Here is a 22,486-nt window from a genome sequence, read left to right as displayed (position 1 = left end):
CAGACATTTGCATATCTGTTTTTGAGTGCCCTATATCTAGTTGACTCTGCCAACTTTACACATTCTTTTAGTTTAAAAGACATCATTTTTTATTATTATTATTTTTTTTACTATAACGATACTAATAATAAACCTCTGGAGTACGTGGTTAATTCTTTCCTTTTATACGGTAAATGTTTCGCTCATAAATAAAAATTTGCAAATAATATTCCATCCTTCCCCCACCTTAAAATGGAATTAAGCCTACTTTATAAATCTCTTCATTTTATAAAGAATAAAAAAACCCCAAAGATTCCTTAAATATAATAAAGATTGTTTTTAAATAAAGTCCATGTATGTAGATGCTTTCCTGTGCTGTAAAATCTGTGTTCATGTACGTTTACAACTGTAGTTTGTCCCTGACATGTCAATCTGTTGTAAGATGTATGTTCTATTTACATGTTGTTGTTCTTGTTGTTTTTCATGTAATTGTAAGTAATTTCTTTGCAATGCTTATGTAACTGTATTAATTAATAATATCAATAATGTTAAAAAAAATATAATAATAATAATAATAATAATAATAATAATAAAAGGAAGAGCGTATGTTTTGAACATGAGCAGCAACTGAGACCCAGAACTGCCACCTACTGGAAAAGGATTTCTTTCCTTAAAAAACAAACAAACCCAAAAACAAAAAATACCAACCACATATATTTGTTTTTAGAATTTTGTAGGCTTATAAAATATTCAAAAACCAATTTTACATGGACTATACTTGGTTTGGTTTTGTAATAATACATTGAATTAATTTAAATGACAAATATGTGAAACTGATGTATGACGTCAGCAGGAGCTGTGGACTACCTGTTGCCTCAGGTAACTGAAATCAGCAGTGTGAGAGGAAGACATGAGGGACTCACAGGACGGCTGTGGTACAGACTGTTAGCTTGTCTTTACACTCAGGTCGAACTGCGTGAGCGTTTTGTACACGCAGGACACATTACTGGATGAAGTATTAAGTTGTGGGTCAGACGTGTGTTACGGTTAGGAAAAGCACACTGCACTTCCGGACTGCGTCATTTCTCTCCCTATGCCGTAAGTAAAAAAAAATTATTGACTTTATTCCTTGGATGTTCCCTGCTGTTAACTGCAGTAAATACATGATATGTTCTTGTTGTGTGAAGGGGAAGAAAAGCATGGACTGTCTGTCTTATAATATTAAACGTGAGTAAATGTTTTCCTGGCGTGTTGAGAGTAAAGTTCCCGGTTCCTGGGTGAAGGACGGTGTGGATCAGAGTCGTTATTAAACTATTCATGTACTTCTCCCTTATTTTAACTCCTTCACACATTCTTTACTGGTTATAGAGTACATCTAATCAGCTTTTATGGAGCAGATATATATCTGTGGATAGAGTTTTAGCGCGCGCGCGAGAGAGAGAGTGAGTATGTGTGAGTGCGCGTGCGCGTTTTGTACTGCTCGCCTAGGCCTAGTCTATCAAAACACACCTGACAACACTGATATAAACATCAGTCGTGGTTTACACTACAGTAGCCTATATACCACCATCTACAGGTGTGCACTGTATTGTCTTTGTGTTGTTCTACAGTTTTAAAAGGAAAAACAGGTAAAAGCCCCGAGTCTAACCATCTGTTTATTGTAGGAAGGGCTAGGAGTGAAAGCATGCCTTCCTCTGTCATGAGATCTCTTTCATGCTTACAGTGATTTCATTCTCATTGTTTATGTCCCCTTGTGTGGGTGAGTGCATTTTGTACCACAGAACTGGTTGGATTAGATCGGTGTATATCCTCAAATTCCCCCCATCAAGCAGTACACTTTACTAGTTTAATCAGGAAAAAGCCCCAAAAACAATAGAAACCATCACAGAAATTCAAATGGTTGTAATGGGAATTGTGTTGATTTTAATGGACACTACAATGGTCCATGTGGGTCTCTACTGGTAATGTGTTGGGTTCTGTTGGTGACATGTTTATGTCTAGTGGAAACCAAAACAAACCATTAAATCCGAATAGCATATGGCCCCAAACACACTACATTTGTTAATGGTTTTAATGACATTTGTAGTAGAAACCATTAGAATTTCTGTAATGGTTTATATTGTTTGGTTGTTGTTTTTTTCAGCAGGGGAATCAGTGTGAGGAAAAAAAAAAAACTTCACATATCTGTATTTAATCTCATCTCATTTGACAGGAATATATTTCAGCTGTCAGGAAAATATATTTCCCCATCTCAAGTCTGGTGACCTGAAATTATTTGGCATTAGTGTCTGAAAAAAGCTTTTTTTTTTTTTTTTTTTTATCTCCCTCCAACCCAGTCACAGTCAGCTTGAAATGTCCCTTGTAATAAGTTACTCGATAGAATTGGGTATCCTTTAACTGTACTCTTCTAAAGCATTTCTTGTTTACTGAATCTTTCTACAGAAAATGTGCAGTCTGGTGTCATGTGGTAATGTTGTTTATTTATAATATTATTATATCCGATATTTCAAGTCTTTCATGGTGGAGTGCTTTTTTTTCTTCTCATGTTGTCTGACACACACACACACACACACACACACACACACACACACACACAGAAACATATCTGTCTTGCACTTCATCTGATCTGCAGTTTAACCCAGTAATATATTATTCTATACTTGCACACTCCGATCTTATTAACCAATTAGATCGACTCACTGGACTTTCTCCAGGGGTTACAGTGATCCTCAAGGTCGTCTCCCTTTGTTTTTAATTTTAAAAAAAAAAGTTTTTTCTCCTCTCTCTACTTCGTATGCCACTAATTCAATAATGATTAAGTTTTATATGCAACCTAAGGAGAGAGACAATATCCAGTAGGAATGTAACCGAATATGAGTACATCATTTGGATTGAACAGATGATGTGCTCTAAACAGACACAAATACAGATACGAATAGGAGGTGCACTATTCGTTTTTTGGTTGTTGTTTTTTTGCAGGCGCACGGTGGCTTAGTGGTTAGCACATTCGCCTCACACCTCCAGGGTCCAGAATCCCACCGTGGCCATGTGTGTGTGGAGTTTGCATGTTCTCCCCATCCTGCGGGGTTTTCCTCCCCCAGTCCAAAGACATGCATGGTAGGCTGATTGGCATGTCCAAAGTGTCCGTAGAGTATGAATGGGTGTGTGAATGTGTAAGTGATTGTGCCCTGTACAGAGTGTACCCCGCCTTGTGCCCGATGTTCCCTGGGATAGGCTCCAGGTTTCCCCGGGACCCTGAAAAGGATAAAGCGGTATAGAAGATGGATGGATGGATGGACTGTTCATTTTTTTTTGTGTATGTGTCTGTCGTACAAGCGGGTGGTTTTACCTTTCATGTGGGCGCCAGTAAAATGGGACAAACACAGAGAAACTCAGTGTTGTAGGAAGCGTTTACAGCGTTCTTACATTGATCGTTAGTAACTGCCTGGTCAGGGTTATGGTGGTTTAATTAGGCTGCTAGAATGTTTATATTTTGGAAAATACTAACTAAAACTAAAATTGTTAGAAAATTTCGCATGCAGATACAAACAAAAATTGTAACCGTGCGAGCAGGATTAAGAAAAAAAAAAAAAAGTCCACTGTCCATATCTAGTCGAGAGTGATTATGAACAGGAGTTGCTGAGGTTGAGGAACTGTCAGAGCCAGAATTCACACACTATGGTGACACTGCTTATAACTGTATATCTAGGTTATTTATTAGTGTTTCTGGGGGCAGAGTGGTAGATGGTAGGGTTTGTATAAAAAAAGAATAACTTTCAGCTTTAGGCCACGCCTACTTTAGGTATAAATCCGAATACATATATTTGGAGCACTAAACAGGTACAGATAGTGGCATTGTGTTACACCTCTAAATGACAGGCTATTAAACATCAGCACCATATTTCTTCAGTCGACTCCTTCACCTCTACTTATCTCGAGTACACATTTTTTCTAATAGTGTTATCTTTTTTTTTTTTTTTTTAATCCACTTTAAGACGTGACAATCATCATTCAACCCTGTCAGGTCCAAAAATCTTTAAGGGTCGAATGTTATGGGGTCGAAGTTTTGCCAAACATCAATAATACCCTCCTAAGCTAGCAGTCATGATTGTACAACACTGTGTTTATTCACATCAGATATGTGTGTACTTTGTGATCACTTTGTTACTGCTACAAATCATGATACAAGAGTTAAAACTCTGAGCTCGACAAGATTGAACTGAAAGTAAAAATGAGGAGGGAAAAGAAGCATTTCTCTGGTTGATCCATGCAGTCAAATAGACTTTGATTGTCATGTAATTTCCTCGAAACGGAGTAAGTTTTACAGGGTTGAATGCATCTGAGCCACGACAGAAAAGGGTGCCTGATAATGTATGACTAAAATAATATAATCCTGTAGAGGAAAAACAACTACATATTAGTAGGAAGTAGATTAAATTTCATTTCAGTGAAATAAGAAATGTGATTTAATAAAAGAAAAAAATATTATTTAAATAATCTATGTATCTAAATGTAATGGTGATCAGTGGGGTCATGGCTAAATGCTGATATTTCCAACTTTTATTTTTTATTTTAGAATTTTCTTTTGCATCACATAGTAAATACATTTAAATCTATTACCTAATTTGGGTTAATTGTACTGTAGTGATTTTCGTTATTAGTAATTAATAATATTAATGCAGGGTTTGGAGAGTACTGAATCCTGAGAATGGCCCAGTCACTGTTTTCAAAATAACTGATGATTTATTGTTGGTTAGGATGAAAAAAATACTGACCCTTTGCAAGTAAAATTGGACATCCCTGATTTACAGTGGATATAAAAAGTCTACACACCTGTTTAAAAAAAAAATATAGACCAAGATAAATCTTATACAAAACTTGCAATAACCTTGTTGTATACAGTAAGCATTCACAGCCCTAAACTAATACTTTGTTGAAGCACCATTTGATTTCCGCATAGGTCTCTGACTTGTGTTCACGAGAGAACCACAATGCACGACTGTAAACGGAGGGACAGAAATCTCCCAGGTTTCATTAAAAATGTCTTCATTCGTGTTCCGAAGATGAATAAAGGTGTAATGGGTTTGGAACGACATGAGGGGGAGTAACTGATGACAGAATAACAATTTTTTAGGTGAACTATCCCTTTAACAATGTTTTCCCACTCTTTCTTGCAAAAACATTTAGATCCATCAGATTGTGAGGGCATCTTCTGTGCACAGCTTGCTTCAGGTCACTCCACAGATTTTTAGTTGGATTCAGGTCTGGGCTCTGGTTAGGTCATCAAAATGATTTATCTTCTTTTGGTTAAGCCGTTCCTTTGTTGATTTGGATGATTGCTTTGGGTCACTGTCATTCTAAAAGGTGAAATTCCTTTTCATTTTCAGCTTACTAGCACATAAATGAAAGTTTTGCACTAAAATCGATTGGTATTTGTAGCTGTTCATAATTCCCTCCACCTTGATAAAAGCCCCAGTTCTACCTCATAGCCCAGATATGTGATGAATACGAGAGATTGTTGCCACATGCACAGTGTAATCAGTACTCTCTCTCTCTCTCTCTCTCTCTCTCTCTCTCTCTCTGTCTCTGTGTGTGTGTGTGTTGAGCTACATGCTACTGAAGAGCAGTCACATGCGGTATTTCTGCTCAAGTAGCCATAAGGTCTGCCAAATAGAAATTTGTGAGATTTCTGTGAGATATCTTACAGTGTGCTTCTCTCTTTAACAGACCCTGACACTACGAAATCATGTCAGGTGATGGCAAAAGCTTTTCTCAGAGGTGGGAGAGGGCAGGAAGACCTGAAGCATTGTCCATGCATAGTAGTAGTATCAAGAGCAGACCATATGAAGAGCGCTGTGTTGACCCAATCAGTCCTGAGACCCAGTACCCTGGAGCGCTCCACAAAGTCCATCAAAAAGATGCTAATGGAAATACTACTGAGCCAGAGACCGTTCGCTTTCTACCTGGCAAGACAGAGTCTACATCTGGTTCCTGCATGTGTGGTCCCTGTGTCTCAGTGAAGGGCTGTAGGACATTTGCATGTAGCGTGTTGACATGTGGACTGTATCGGGTGTGTAGGCGAATGCCATGTCTGCTGTCTGGGGAAACCCGAGACGACGAGCCAGAAGTTCTAAAAGCTGTAACATCAGTGCCGGATGATAAGACCGATTTTTATCCTGATCTTTGTATCGGTGGTGTCAAAGTGGATCCATCAGCGCTAATGGAAGAGCATGAGCCAGTCTCCTTTAGCCTTCCTAAAATTGATTTGGACAGCCCAACATATCTAAGTGGCAGCAAGCATTTCAGTGATTTACAAGATGAGGATTTTATTTATGAAGGCACAGATGAGGATGTGGACTCGCTAATCACACGTAAGCTACTTGAGGTTTTCTCTGAGTTTGAGATCAACGAGCTAGCCAAATGCACGTCGGACTCCATGTTCCTGAAGCGCTCCCAGGAGATCAGCCAGATCATCTCGGATATTGTCCAGGAGCGTAACATTAAGGAGCAGGAAGCAGAATGCCGGCTAGTGCGCGAGATCATCCGCATCAGCACGCGAAAGAGCAAGAAGAAAGTGACAGTCAGACCGCAGGAGCTGCAGAGGGACAGTGGCAACGACACCTGGAGGAGCAGTAAGAGAAGCAGCAAGAAGAGCAGCTTCAATTCCATGAATGATGGCAGTAAGTGGCACTGACCTGGTTTAATACTTTCTGCTGTATTGAAGAAATGAATCATGCTAAAATTAAACACGAACATCTATCTTTGTCTTCTCTCATGGACCTTTTCCAACGTCGTTGAGAACTTTTGTGAGAACTTTATGCTTTCTTGTACATAGCTGGACGAATACTTTGGATAAATAGGTTGTGAAGGAGCATGAGCATAACAATCTGTATGGGTCAGACTTCCAGGTGGCTTTATAACTCGTAAATTTGTAGTTGCTAACACATGCTTCTACTAGTTCAGCTTTTTGTGCCCTTAAAGATTAGCAGCGTTTTGTTCGTTTCCGAGCCCAGGACTACAGTTTGTGCAGGCAGGTTAATGTAGATCAGTGGTCACCAACCCTTTACCTGGAGATCTAGCTTCCTGAAGACTTTAGCACCAACCACAATGGTGCCCACCTGACCATCTAATGATTAGAAGCCTTAATTATGGTTGGAGATGAAACCTGCAGGAAGGTAGATCTCCAGGAAGAGGGTTGGTGACCACTGACATAGACACTGTCCCATGTAATTTGATGTATTGAACATCAATATGCATGTAACATTGCATGGAACATTGGTTTTATTCGTTCTTTTTTTTTTAGGTCTAAAGATTTCAGAGGAGAGAGCCGATGACATAGAAGCGCGGAATCTGCGGAACAACAGTAAGCAGTGTAAGTTATTTTAAGCTGCTCATTCACAGCTGATGTTCCTGTGAAATCAGCCAAATCAAAATAGAAGCTGTATTCTTGATTATTACTGATTAATAACAGCAGTGTTGCAGGAACTGGGCTTATTACTCTCTACTTAACTCTTTAACAGCTGCAGTTCCTCATTAGACTCCATGTCCATTCCACTCCAACTCATTTCCTAATAAGCGTTAATTCAAGCCACACCCTCATGCTTCATAATAAAAGCTTTTCACTGACCGGACACTGTGAACAGTCACTGCATTCTCACTTCAAACGACTTCTCATAGAAAAAGCTGACAGTTTTAAACCATAGTTTTATGATCTGTAGTCCTGAAGCTTGGTCGCACCTTTATGGTCATATTTATCAATCTTTCCTGCGCCATCAGGAAACACCGTCTCGTGGTACTTTGGCCAAAATGCTGATCGTTTGTATGACACCTAATGGATTGAAAATGACTGAACACCCTCTCAACTGCATGATTAGTCTAGGAGACAAATGTGTTTTATTTGACGCTTAAAAACATGACTCATGTTGTGAAGCGTGTGTGTTTCACAGCGAGTAGTGAAGCTATTTGAATCGGCTCGTAAGTAGTTCAAATATTTTATTGATAAACACTACACTACACTTTTGCGTGTCAAGTCATCAAATCTCCGTCTGGCTTTCGGTTCATATCAACGTCGGTCCCAGAAGAAGAGTCGATTTAACCGAATCCAGGCATTTGAAAACTAAAGGTTACCTCCAAGGCGTTTAAAATGTCTACCAGACTTATCTTCTGCCGTTCTGTCTATATTCATCACACTGCACGGTTTCTCACTTGTACCTTTGGTCTCTTTATTAGCCTGATACCACTATCTTTAACCCCTTCCATGATTTATTGTGGATTTTGGACTGTTGGCTTCCAAAATAAAACACCAAGCATCCAAGCAAGTGTCTTAGTGAGATGCTTATGTTGAGATATCGCTAAGATTCTTAATCTGCGTATGCGGACCACACGCACGCACCTACACAGCACAGACTCTATGGCACAATGCCATTGCACAGTGACATTTCAGTCTCTGTGTGCTTGCTTTAATTCTTTTTGCAGTGAATATTATTGAACGCAGTATAAACTGCCGTAGACGGTGACATCCAGGGCCTGTACTACGCCGTAGACGAGAACTGAGCAAACCTCTTTAATAACCAGGTGTTAATGCTAACGGCTCTCTCCAGGTCCTTGCATTTGTTTACCTCCGTGAGAGGAACTGGAGGGAGGGGGTGGACTCATTCTGTGACTTCTCTGACAAATTACCCATGCACTCGTGTTAGTACAGCGACACACTTAAATGATTACTTTTTAGAATATGCCTGAAATACATTTTTGCCAGCTGTGTAATGTTGTAATGTATTTGTGCACACTTAACATTTGTGTAGATGGCCCTGTTTACACTTGGCATTAACATGTGTCTGAGGTAATCAGATTTAATCACAATTAGACAGATGAGACGGATAGCCCTTCATACCTGGATCGCTCGTGTCTCTGATGTGTTTTCACGGACCATTTGTGGTCACGTTTCATCGATAGTGTCAGCTGCCACATCTGACAGAAGCAACCCAATGTCCCTTCAAAACCAAAAATTCCAAAAGAAACAAGAAAACACACACGATTTGTTTACGATAACCTGTCAGATGCCATTTTCTAAATAAAACATCGGGTACTCAGATCGGTCGCTGGACGTTTTTACTGTCATCTTACATTTTGTGCCGTATTTGCTCATCTAATCATGATGTTCACACCTGACATTAACACCCGTCTCAAGTGGACATCCAAAATTTACGGCCGTTGATGCCTCTTCCTCTGCACTTGTTTTCCGGAAGAAACGTCCCATGAATCCTGTCTCATGTACCTGTACCGGCTACTTCAAATATGTTGAACGTGTGGTCTGCTAAAGAAACTTGTAAATAAATGGGAGACGAAATGAAGAAATGGGCTACGAGAAGCAGCTGCTTTCATGTCTGATGTTCTAGCATTCCCTTTATCCATTAGACTAGCGATGGGAGAGTTCTCCGATCAGAGCCATTTTAAACAGTCTCACAGTGATTATGTATTTTCCAGTAGGGCAGTGACGCAGTGGATTAGGTGCTCTTTCAGTGTTGTCCGGGACACAACGAGGTGCTTTTGCGATCGCGCTACAAATGTGTTTGTGCTCATATTGCGTCCCAGACCACCGAGGTTGGTTCGAGTGAATGGATCACCATGCGTCTTTGAGACACTTTGGACCCTGTTCAGACTTGATCTTAGTGCTGTCCACTTACGATTGGCTCAGGATGCCTGCTAATGCCAGGTGTGAACAGGGCCTTGGATGTAGTCAGGGACAGGACCACCTTCAACCCAAATGTCACCCGAGTGATTGGATCTTGAGACACTTTGACCTTGGCCACTTGTTTTGTTAAATCTACAATGCTCATGCTTTTCCCTCCCCCATTTTCTCTCTCTCTCTCTCTCTCTCTCTCTCTCTCTGCAGCATACTCGTTCAGCTTTCCTGCAGCTCACTCAGCAAGCTCCACGGACAATGTCACACCCATCACATCAGACACTCCTTTGCTCTCTCATGGAGTGAGAGCCTAAGCCTGCATTTTTTTCCAAAAAGTCCTCTGTGTCAGCCTCTGGGACTATAATGAAGAACATGTGCTTACTTTCTTTATAGCCTAAAAGATTTTAACTCAGTTAACTGCCATCACACTGTATGACATGACACAATTAACTTTTCTATTTATGGTAAAAAAACAAACAAAAAAAAAACAAATTGCTTGAATTGTTGCCTTTGTTGTAGACAGTAGATAGTAATGATGGTTAAACATGAAATAAAAAGAATAACCATAGTGAAATGAGGTAAAAAATTTTTTTTTTTTTTTAAATCAGCATTTAGGTTAGCATTTTGTTTTAATTTTATTCTACAGAAGAACCACTGTTGCACTTTCCTAAATAGTGACTGAAGGACAGCTATATTCTGTGCTTTCTCTTAGTTCTCCTTGAGCTCTTGATGCACAGGTGAAGCATGTAAATATTGTTTAGTGCATCCATGATACGTGCTCGTATGTGCCGGAGAGGTGATTTTAAAGGAAAATAACTGGAACAGTAATATGTCAGTGCTGGCTGTTTGGAGTTTTGGAGTCTAGATGGATTTGGTTTTGTTAACTCCCATTGTGTACTCATGAATTAAATGGTTGTGTGTGTTTTGTTTTTTCCTTCTTCTTCAAATGTAAAATTTAGTCTTTAGTCCTGCGCTTAGCCTTAGATGAGATTACATTATGGGAGTTTCCAGAGAATTATTAGTCTGTTTTTGAGTTTAATCAGTAACAGTTCAAGCTACGAGTGACATGCAATATTCTTTTTCTGTCTTATATAGGATTTGTGTAAATAAAATGTAAATTAAATTCAACAGGAATCCTCGAAGAGTAAAGCTGATCTTCAGATAAATGTGAGTGTTTGTACATGAATTTGTCTGCTGATGGCTGGTCATTATTCTCTTGCACAATCTTACTCTTACTCTTTACAGTTCTCATCACATTTCTGATCTATCTGGAATGGAAACAACCCACAAGCTGAAATAAATCTGATAAAATAGTATTAGATGCCTCTTATTGTCAACTGTAGCATTAAATAGAGTTTCTTGATTTAGTAAAGACATTGAAGTTTTGAAACATAGTTAGCTTCCTTACGTAGTCACATGAGATTAAAGATCTAGAGCTTTCCAGAAAGTTGCACAATGACTTCCAGCAACCATAGGTTTTTTTTCCCCAGTGTTTCCCTATAAAATCCAATCTAGACCACACCTGCTTCTGGTTTCGGTCCAAATACGTAAAATACATACAGATAGTTTGAGCACTAAACAGATGCAGATTCAGACAGTGGCATTGCGTTAATGAAACCTGTGCCTGTGAATGAGACCCAAAGTCAAACCAGTTAAATGAGTTTGGTCTTATCTACAGCTATTTATGTGGCCTGGCTGTTCAGAGAAAGGTTGATAGCAGAGTGTGTGTGTGTGTGTGTGTGTGTGTGTGTGTGTGTGCGCGCGCGCGCGCGCGTGTGTATATATTTCCATTTTTAATGGTTTTGGCTTCAAATGACGAAAATGTTTATCCAAAAGCACGTCTTCCTGCTGTAAATTTAAGAGCCATTTCCCACAACCTTACCCCCTTTACTGTAACTTTAATCTTAACCACTGAAATGTATAGACTCTATTTTCTGGGACTGAAAAGTCAGGAACTAACAAGGGTAAAATACATATACTTAATTACTAATGTATTTATTATTTACAACATATGTTCTACATGTTCATGTTTACGTTCTGTATGTTTTCTCAGCTGCTGTATCATGTTTCTGCGGATTTTGCTCAACATATTCGGATTAACACCATATGAAATAGTATTAAATGTTAGTTGTTGAACATTTTCTCATTGGTTCCTGACATTTCAGATACCAGTGAATATTAGAAAGTTAAGTTTGTGTTCTTTAATATACTTGTCTGATTGCAAAATACTTAACCTCTTACTCCATGTAAGACTCCAATTCCAATACCAATTCCATTGACCTGCCTTGAACTCTGCCTTCCTTTCATCCACCCATGTTTATACAGTGTGTTTGATGTCTTCATGTCTGAAGGCAATTTCAGTTTGTACATCCGGGATGTTCCTAGAGGGATGTGTTGAATAATCTCCAAAACGTTGCTCTTATTTTCTGTTGAGACTACAGATCCTTGTTATAGTTGCTTGTGAGGTTGTTATAGCTGCTTGTGAGGTGGTGATAAAGAAACAGATTGTATCTCACTTCAAATGTTGCCACTCCTTATAAATTTGCAGTACATGAATGTGAATGCAAGGAGACAAATAAATGACACAGCTGGAAGGGCATAAACTATAGCCATGTGATAAACTAAAACCCAGATCAGTCAGGAAGATAAATAACATGGTTGACTGCAAAGTTTCTAACAGTGGCACATATACAGTATACAAACACAACTGGTCTGACAAGTTAGAGTGATGGGAAAATAAATGTGTTTAACAGATAATACCCGCACGTGCATTGGGTCATTCACTGTTCAGTCACTATATAAGCGTCAACAGCAATTTCCACTTCACTTTAGAGCTTTTTCCCCAAATAATGCCGCATGGCAAAAAACACTCATACAGTGGATATAAAAAAGTCTACACACCCCTGTTAAAATGGCAGTTTTTTGTGATGTAAAAAAAAATTAAACCAAGATAGATCCTGTCAACATTTTCCACCCTTAATGTGAAATTACAATGTATAAAACTTAAGTGGAAAAACAATGAAAAATTTTATAGGGGAAAATAAAACACTTAATACTCTAGTTATATAAGTGTGCACACCCTAAAACTAATACTTTGTTGAAGCACCTTTTGATTTTATTACACCACTCAGTCTTTTTGTGGAAGAGTCTAGCTGCATGGCATATCTTGACTTGGCAATATTTTCCCACTCTTTCTTAAAAAAAAACCATTCTAGATCCATCAGATTGTGAGGGCATCTTCTGTGCACAGCTCGCTTTAGGTCACTCCACAGATTTTTAGTTGGATTCAGGTCTGTGTTCTCGTTAGGTCATTCAAAATCATTTATCTTCTTTTGGTTAAGCCGTTCCTGTGTTGATTTGGATGTGTGCTTTGGGTCATTAACGATCTGAAAGGTGAAATTCCTTTTCATCTTCAACTTACTAGCAGATAAATGAAGGTTTTGTACTAAAATCAACTGGTATTTGGAGCTATTCATAATTCCTTCCACCTTGATGTAAGCCCCAGTTCTGGCTGAAGAAAAGCAGCCCTAAAGCATGATGCTGCCACCACCATTTCACTGTGGGTATGATGTTCTTCTGGAATTATAGCATTATTATACCTTTTGGAATTGTTCTCATGAGATCATAGCACATTTTGCCAAATGTTTTGGGGTGATTTAGTTGCGAGGAAGGGCTTCCATCTAGCCCCCAACCCCATAGACCAGACGTGAAGAATATGAGAGATTGTTGTCACATGCAGAGAGTAATCAGTACCTGTCAGATGTTCTTGCAGCTCCTTTCATGTTGCTGTAGGTCTCTTGGCAGCCTCCCTTGTAAGTTTTTATCTTCTCCTTTTGTAAATTTAGGAGGGATGTCCTGTTCTTGGTGATGTCTGTGGTGCTCCGTTTTCTCTATTTGTTGATGACGGTCTTTACGGTGTTCCATGGTACATCTAATGTAATTTTAGAAAATCTTTTATACCCCTCTCTTGATCGATATCTTTCAACAAGTGAGATACCATGCATGCTTTGTAAGCTCTTTGTGGACCATGTCTTCAGAACTCGGATAAAACCAAGAAGACATGAAGAAACTACTACAGAAACAGCTGATCTTTATTTGGGGTTAATCAGAATAATTTCATTGATGACAGCTGTATGATAATTACTTTTGAACAGGAGACTGAATGTGATTGGTTCATTCTTGTCACGTTTCAAGGTTGAGGTGGAAGCAATCGCAGATCTTCAAATAGTTTAATTAACAAACAAACGACAGTACTAAGACAACTTGGCATAAACTGTGGCAAAAACTAAACATAAACTAACAAGATCATTAAACATGCTAACGTGGAACACGGTGGTCTAAGACAAACGTAAGACAGAGAAGCAGTGCAAACAATGGCTATATATGAGTGTGCTCATTAAGTGATTCAGGTGCAGGTGGTCATGTGACATGTAGTACAGTGCAGTGGCTGATGGGAACTGAAGTCCAGAGTTACCTCTTTGATAACTGACAATTCTGAACACAGCCATATATCCAGTTATTAAAGGGTGTGCACACTTCTACATCCAGTTTATTGCAAGTTGTTTTTTTTCTTCCTACTTTTCCCCTGAAATGTTTCTGATTGTTTTTCAATTCATTTTTATACATTACAATTTCACATTGAGGGTGGGAAAAGTTCTGACCTCACAAAAACCTGCCATTTTAACAGGGGTGTGTAGACTTTTTATATCCACTGTACCTGATAGCAGTGTATACTGAAGTTTCTACAGGTCAGTTTCTGGAAGTATTTTCTGATAACTGAATGTTGTTCTATAGTTATAACGGTGGCATGAAGTGGAATGAGATAATGACAAGTAACCATAAGGTAGAGATTAAACAAAGACAAAATCAATACAAAATTACCAATATCATGAAAAAATCTTCTATTTATTCAAAGATGTGTAGAAAACAGAACGGACAAATAAGGCGTCAACTCAAGATAGTATAAGCTTATACAAGCCTGTACTGCTGTCGTAATAAACTACCTCATTATATCCACGTGTAAGATGACATGGCTGAGAGAAGCTGAAATTTGGCTACTCCTCATCGTGATAAGTAGTGAAAGTTTTATGCAGAAGTAGACAAGGATAAAATACAAAATTAATACAAAAAAAAAAAAAATTATTTCTTCCAACTTCAGTATGAAATCGTGAAAAAGAAAGCTCCACGTGATGGTGATATAATGGAAGAAAGGAAAATACTAGTGAAGAAGGAAGTGGACATCACTCAAACTGCATTCGAGTTCAAGTCAAAATACAGTACCATGTGATGGACTCCTTCTTGGTCAAAAAAGTCCTGTACTGAAAAGAATCTCAGTCAGTAGTTCTAGGAGGTCTGTCTGACCAATCACACGTCTGAAAAACAGTTCTGTCACAAAGTTTTGGGTTACTGTGTGTAGTGAGGAAGCTGTTAGCAGGACACTTGTCAATCGACTGTGGTCATTTGGGTGAACTTTATGAATGACTTGATGTAGAAGTTGCTGAGCCTCCATCTGAAGCCCCTCAATGAGCTTGCAGTTTATCAGCTCAGGGACATCTGAAAAAGATTTTTAAAAACAAAATAAATAATAGAAACATAACTTATTTATGATTCTGCTGTAATGTTAAATCTCTTGATTGATCCACTGATTGGGTCTGGATTACAGTTTTCTTTTTATATTTGAAAATGACTTTGAAAAACATCTAAATGTTCTTCATCAAATATGAGCATTTATTTTAAAATATTATTATGACAATATGTCATATATGTCATATTGTCATTAATATGACAATATTTAAAACATACTTGAAATATTTCACTTAAAGAAATGGTCATAATGATGAGAGTAACAAATAAAACATCAAAATGTTGGTCATTTTAGTTCCATTACCTCCGTATACAATAACTCGATATAATTTGGTGCTTAAACACATGCCATCAACTGAATATATAAACAATGATTTTCTATTGCTAATAATTCCTAATATTGAGCTAAGATATATTTGGAATTTTACTATGAAATGTAAAAATAAATAGAGCTTTACAGAATATTAGTGCTTAGAATTTCACCTGGATTGAATAATATAATACCCTTGAGGTATACATATTCTTCAGGAGTGAGCTCAAGCCTCCAGAGTTTGTCTAAGCATGATCTGAGATTATGCACAGCTGCCAGGTTCAGTGGGAAATCCTTAGTTTCCTGCTCACTGTCAGTGTTTTGGTCATGCAGCAAGATCTTGCGAAGGAAGCTCGCTGTGGGGAAGTCTGCCACCTCGAAAGTTATACGCTCCTGTGCAAGACCCAGTAGGAAGAGCGGCACCCAGTGGCTCCTAAGAAGTAAAAATTGATCCAAACCTGGTAGGTGGTGAAAGGAAGGAAGGCTTTTCATGAAACACATGGTTTTCAGCAACACTTCTGTAGCTGCCTGGCAGGTCCTCTCTGGGTTCCTCAGACAAACCAGTCTTTGTTGCTTACAGTGACAGTTGTGCATCAGAGAACTCCAACCATCAGCCGCCAGAGAACAGCTGTCTTTACTGTTTAGGATGTGAAATAGGATGGTGTGGGAACGCTCCTCCTTAAATTTCCAAGAATAACGTTCCTTTTTAGCCTCCTCAGATGAATACATGCTTTATTAAGTGCATTAACAGACAGAATTGAATGTCTTCTCAGATATATCCTAGCTCAAAAGACTATGCAGACTCTTATTTATAGTGACAGACTTTGACCTGTAAGCAAAACACAGTGACCCTGGACTGCACACACTGGGTTACCCCTCTGCCACGTGGAGGCCATTAGTCTTATCCAGTTCAGCAGCGATGAGACCGTGGAAAGTGGGGTGAATGACATTTATCATGTTTGCCATTCATTAACCCTGCTTGTACCAGGACACCAAGGTCTGAGAGAATTATTACATAGGTTACATAAATGGGCCTCGTGCCAACATTTTCTGAGCTACCGGTGATCTAATCATAACAGCTATTAATGCTGAGAGTCACATGGCCACTGTGTATAGATGATATCATGCACTGAGTTCAGTTATTTATGAATGTATGGCATTAACTCACACTTCTTTTTTTCAAGTAAAAATAGTGTATGTAAATATATGAAAATGTGTGTTACTTTACAGGTGAGAAGACCTACTGAGCAAGACTGATCTGAAAAACAATTACAGTAACATTACCTAACACTGATAAGCCATTTATATAGGCTATGTAGGCTAGGTTATTAACGTAACACACACACACACACACACACACACACACACACACACACACACACACACACACACACACACACACACACACACACACACACACACACACACACACACACACACACACACACACACACACACATGGCAGTGGAATTAAACAGGTTTTTAATCACAATGCTGTTGAATTCTTGATTCAGACCTGTCGTGGTGTAGGAATTACAGTGCTTTTTATATGTGGGCTCAGCTTCTTATGGAAACAAAAGTAATTGGACAATTGGATGCTTAGCTGTTCCATGAACAGGTGTGTGTTATTCACTCATTATTTTGTGGATAAAAGGTTGAGAGTTGATTTCAAGTGTGGCATTTGCACATTTGTATTTGGAATCTCTATTTGAAAACTGCCAGTAAAGCAAGGGAGAATAATTATTCAGGTTATATATAAAGCATCAGTGTTCATGTCAATCAATATTACAGTGCTTTTTATATGTGGGCTCAGCTTCTTATGGAAACAAAAGTAATTGGACAATTGGCTGCTTAGCTGTTCCATGGACAGGTGTGTGTTATTCACTCATTATTTTGTGGATAAAAGGTTGAGAGTTGATTTCAAGTGTGGCATTTGCACATTTGTATTTGGAATCTCTATTTGAAAACTGCCAGTAAAGCAAGGGAGAATAATTATTCAGGTTATATATAAAGCATCAGTGTTCATGTCAATCAATATCAAATATTCAGATTCAAATGTGGCTAAGAGGTGATTGTCAGCATGTATTCGGTTTCCACAATCAACACAGGTCATTAATAGAACTGGGTCTGTATGCGTAATATAAAACACATGAGGACCACTTTAGCATTTGATTCTGAAAGTGATATTTTATCATTTTCCATTTCACAGCCCTTCCTGAAAACCCTCCAGATAAAAACCATCACAGAAATTCTAATGGTTTCCACTACAAATACCATTACAAACCATCAGCTAAACATTAAAGCCATTACCAATACCGATATTCATATATAATGGTACCCACTAGATATAACATACCTCCAATAGAAGGCAAAAAAATTACCATACAATTCCCATTACAACCATCAAAACGGTTAATGTTAATCTTGTGCACGGTCAGTAATGTATAGATTCCCTACTGTGGAAAAATAATGAAGTAAAAAAAATATAACTCGAAAAATATGAAAAATAACTCATTCATGTCACGTCGTAACAAAGTAAAAAAAAAAATGTCCTTCGAGCCGGATTCGAACCAGCGACCTAAGGATGACTATTTAACCACCTACAGTCCTCCGCTCTACCAACTGAGCTATCGAAGGTAAATGCTATCGTTGGTAATTGTGCTAGCAAGCGACACCTCTATAGTTATTACATTGACGTCATCAGAGAGCGCCCATATACGGGGTGTTACAGCAACCAACAAATGCTTTATATAATAAATTACTATGAGGGGGAAAAGAGAGGGGAAAAGAAAACGCTCTGTTGTTTAATAGTGTTTAATCTGCAGTTTTTCAGGCTGGTGAAAATATCGATTTCAAACTGTAGAAACAAATAAATGTATTTGATCTGTTTTAAGAAATGTAAAAGCAAACAAAAAGAAGTTCTAATGGTGGTTCCTGTAAAGCTCAGTATACTCCAGTTTCTGTTAAAGCAGTAAATTAATTTCTCAATATTCCAAATTCCAATATTGAGGTTTTATTGCCTATTCTGGTTTATTCATATTGTAACCTTGTTTGTCTTTAATATAAGAAAACATATTATCCAAAAAAATTACCATATGGTGTCCAAACTTGTTTTTCGTTTCTGGTCTTACTGTTAACTCCATGATTTTATCCAGTGGAGACAAAATAGTTCAAGTGCAGGAAGATCACGTGGCACTTTACTGAACTCTTGTGGTGAAACAGTGTAACTGCCTCGTGGTGAAACAGTGTAACTGCCTCTAGATATATTCTCATGTAGCTCTGAAATTGGATATATTCCAATTCTTTTAATAAAGTTATTTTACTGTCACTAAAATTATTGGTGCGCTCAATAAAGATGGGTAAAAAAAACGTTATGAAAAAAAGTCTTTGTGGTTCACTAATTTCAAACTGAACAAAGAAATGTTGTTTTGATTAAATTTTAAATAAAGTGTATACATATTTTAATAGTACCACATTCCTGTGTTTTATAATAAGATGAAACTGTGTCAGATTATATAGAATCTGATAAAATGTCAACGTTTGTATTCATCCAAATGAGAAATCCTTTTTAAATGGGGAAAAAAGGCTTTGTCCTGTATTGTAAGAACGTATTTTATATATACACTGAACGAAAGCCTTAGATCTCTGGTTCAAATACGGCTCAAATAACAGTTTTAACTTTGTTACGACGACATATAAATGAATTACACTCCCTCTCATTTCAAATAAAACTAATTTCCCTGACCGGGAATCGAACCCGGGCCGCGGCGGTGAGAGCGCCGAATCCTAACCACTAGACCACCAGGGAGTTACAGAGAAAAATGCTCCTCTAGTGACATGAAGGGGCATTAACAAAGTAAAATATACCACTTAATACCCAGCTATTTTCTATAATGCTTATCCCACTGGGTCACGGGGAGCCTGGAGCCTGGAGCCTATCCCAGGGAACATCGGGCATAAGGCGGGGTACAACCTGGACGGGGTGCCAACCCATCGTAGGGCACACTCACATACACATTCACAAATCCATTCATACACTACGGACATTTTGACATGCCAATCAGCCTACCATGCATGTCTTTCGACTGGGGGAGGAAACCCCTGCAGCACAAGGAAACCCCCAACCCTGGAGGTGTGAGGCATTTCCCTGAACAGACTTCCCTGAAGAAGTCTGCTTATTATAACAGCAAAGAGGGAAATAAATCTGGAATTAGTGTGATGCCAGGCGTCCACAATGAGTGTGTTTTTAGTCTAACATCTTTTAGTGACCTACAGAAAAAAATATCATCTCAATAGTCATGAACGCAGGTCCATATGGTTTAAATTAAAATGAACTATAGAACTCACTCAAGCCAAATGAGTAATATTCATCATCAATCCACTCTGCGGTCATAATTGTTTACTAAAATGTACATTGTTCACGTTTACCAACTCATGGTTTTAGAATAGGCACAAATGTGAAGGTGTGATGGTCAAGTGCCCACATACTTTTGGCTATTTTGTGTGCCGCATTAAAGTGGACAGTGTTTCAAATAAACAGAAACATTTTGCTTTGGAGTTTTCTTTAAGAAACAAAGAAAACACACAGAGGGCCTTCATTTATGTCAGAACCTTTGGCTCTGTCGAAAGAATATGTTTATATTGATACGATTAGGAATTTGGATTAGGAATTTGGAGTAGGAATGGCTAGCGTCATGGTGGTGGTGTAGAACAACAAAAAAAACTAAATTTCCCAGGATGCATCGCGACCACGCGCAATTGCGCGCCTTTCCATCTTGTTCCTCCCCGAAGCGGAGCGTCGTCGTCGTTGTTGTTGTCGTGGGATAATAATGGCGGCAGCTGGAGGCGGATTTCCTGCCTCGGTTGTCTTCGCGGGCGCGAGTCCGTCTACCCCGGCACGGTGTCGCTTTCCGGGGCGGCCGTGGCCGTGTCGCGGTCGTCAGAAGACGTGGAGGCGGACGAGGGTCGGCCGGCTGGGGCTGGAAGCGGCGGCGGCGGCGGGCGGCCCGAGAGAGCCGAGGCCCGTTAGCGTTGAGGTTACGCTGCGCGAGGACCCGTGTTTGCTGCGCCTGCTGAGGATCAATGAGCGGCTCGCGCTTCAGAGCGACGCGGGTTTCTGCACAAGCGGCAGCGATGAGGTAAGTTACATGGAATCTGAAAGCTAGAAATATTTTGACGCCTTTTTTTGTGATGCCCTGATTAGCTTTATAGCTAACCCTTAGCACGCTCTGCATTAGTGTTATTAGAAGATCTGATGGAGGCTTATGAGCTTTGCCGGGGTGTATTTTTCTGTTGGCGCGTGATAACGGTACTGTTTCTGTAGTGGAGACACCACCCAGCATTACTAGCAGGTTCAGCCTCAAAACGGGTCGATTTTCTACTTCCTGTGAGCGCCTGGTGGCTCAACAACCTGTTAGAGCTTGCTGAAGTTAAATGTATGGACACCCAGTTCCACTGCTGGAGTCCAGTCTTCATTTCCTGCACAAAAAAAATTCTAGGATGGCTTCCTGTAGCTGTGGTGCATGTGTTTTCTGTATTAAGTTTGACGTGAAACCATAGACATCTTCATGTACTTAGATAAATACTTACATACAATATAAACTAAAATAAATGAATAAAATAATTTATATATAATTATGTATATTTGTGTGTATGTATGTATATATGTGTGTGTGTGTATATGTATGTGTATATATATATATATATATATATATATATATATATATATAAAATAGTATTTATGCATAACTTTTTATGGATGCACAAAAAGCACTGAATTAAACTACAGTCCTAAATTAATAATATAAACTCACTTTCACTGCACCTTGTGGATTCTGTTACTTGTCTTTAGAGATATTTTACTTGTGTTTACTTTTGATCATAGTGCTTTAATTAGACAGTACAGATCTTACTTCTACTACACTTTATATCAGTGCGTCTACACTGCGCGTGATCAGCAACGTGGCCTCGTTATTAATACATCACTTCCGTTATAATAAACAACAGAATTTACACTGCAAGCGTGCAAATACAACAAATAATGACAATAAACTTAAATTAAATGAAATCTTTTAGGCAGCTTGTACCAGTTTCCCCTGCCCCTTACTCACAGTGGAACATTTTGGATATAAACATAACTTTGTGCTTGTGCATCACTGTTTGATCTCAGTGGTGTTTAAAATGCTTCCCTGGCTTAGAGGACTTGGAGGTTACACACTTTCTTCCTCAGTCACTTGACGATTTTGCCTCTGTCTGATGAGGACTGAGGTCATGTTGGGAATAAAAGTTAACGCCGACAGAAAGTAAACTGAAGAAAGTCAGTGTCAGGGACTCTGGGTGTCTGATAATGCTAGCGTGCGTATGACGTCAAGCGCCGTCGACTAGGATTTTACTACTTCCGGTTAGTAAAAAAATGATATGTTTGAGATGATATTACCTTTCTAAAATCCACACACTAGATGGCATATAGTGCATAGTGTAAGTGTATAGTACTTCATGTGGGACACAACAGCATTTATTCTCCGAAGCGTGTTTTCAGAACAGAAGTAATGTGGTGAGTAAATCTCTCCTGTGCTGCGTGCATACCAACTAATCGGTAATGAGATTCGTTGACAACGATTTTCATCATCGATTATTATCGATTTTATCGATTAGTTGTTGCAGCTCTACTTTATTGTTTAACATTTTGATTTTTTGTTAAAAAAAATCACAAAAATACTGTTCTCATGGATATCAAACAATTGCAAACACAGGTTTATAAAAAAAAACTTTATTAAATATAGGTGTGCAACAATTATTGGCACCCTTTTAGTCAATACTTTGTGCTACATCCCTTTGCCAAGATAACAGCTGAGTCTTCTCCTATGATGCCTGATGATGTTGGAGAATACAGGGCAAGGGATCTGAGACCATTCCTCCATACAGAATCTCTC

At 38.7% G+C, this 22,486-nt stretch overlaps 3 protein-coding genes and 2 non-coding genes across 7 annotated transcripts in view; 2 read left to right on the top strand and 3 right to left on the bottom strand.

Annotated features, from left to right (window-relative positions):
* Positions 1-820: 820 nt before the first annotated feature.
* Positions 821-10,977, top strand: kdf1b (keratinocyte differentiation factor 1b). Of its 2 annotated transcripts, none has more exons than XM_017482459.3 (4): positions 821-1,077; positions 5,707-6,659; positions 7,283-7,342; positions 9,872-10,977. In XM_017482459.3, exons 2-4 carry the CDS (start codon positions 5,726-5,728, stop codon positions 9,973-9,975), a joined length of 1,098 nt encoding a protein of 365 aa, XP_017337948.1. In that variant the 5' UTR covers positions 821-1,077; positions 5,707-5,725; the 3' UTR covers positions 9,976-10,977. The 2 variants fall into 2 exon arrangements, with proteins under 2 accessions (XP_017337948.1, XP_017337947.1); XM_017482458.3 differs by having other exon boundaries at positions 823-1,077; positions 7,283-7,351.
* Positions 10,978-14,547: 3,570 nt separating this feature from the next.
* On the bottom strand, positions 14,548-16,330 carry nr0b2 (nuclear receptor subfamily 0 group b member 2). The gene is given in 2 exon segments (NM_001200794.1): positions 14,548-15,214; positions 15,728-16,330. Coding segments are annotated over 2 exon segments (807 nt in total). The 5' UTR covers positions 16,284-16,330; the 3' UTR covers positions 14,548-14,963.
* A 1,774-nt stretch (positions 16,331-18,104) lies between these two features.
* trnay-gua (transfer RNA tyrosine (anticodon GUA)) lies at positions 18,105-18,191 on the bottom strand. Its single transcript is given in 2 exon segments — positions 18,105-18,140; positions 18,155-18,191. It is a non-coding gene; the product is annotated as a tRNA-Tyr (tRNA).
* A 1,099-nt stretch (positions 18,192-19,290) lies between these two features.
* trnae-cuc (transfer RNA glutamic acid (anticodon CUC)) lies at positions 19,291-19,362 on the bottom strand. The gene has a single exon. It is a non-coding gene; the product is annotated as a tRNA-Glu (tRNA).
* A 948-nt stretch (positions 19,363-20,310) lies between these two features.
* The window catches only part of kmt2ba (lysine (K)-specific methyltransferase 2Ba), a 40,202-nt gene continuing 38,026 nt past the window's right edge, over positions 20,311-22,486 (top strand). For both annotated transcript variants that reach the window (XM_053684134.1, XM_017481848.3), the window contains exon 1: positions 20,311-20,692. In XM_053684134.1, the coding sequence (XP_053540109.1) occupies positions 20,384-20,692 (309 nt within the window). In that variant the 5' untranslated portion in view covers positions 20,311-20,383. The remainder of the gene's footprint in view (positions 20,693-22,486) is intronic.

This window comes from Ictalurus punctatus, chromosome 12 (genome assembly GCF_001660625.3).
Source record: "Ictalurus punctatus breed USDA103 chromosome 12, Coco_2.0, whole genome shotgun sequence".
NCBI lineage: Eukaryota > Metazoa > Chordata > Actinopteri > Siluriformes > Ictaluridae > Ictalurus > Ictalurus punctatus.
Note: the sequence above shows the minus strand (reverse complement) of the source record. Positions and strands in the feature narration are given on the sequence as shown.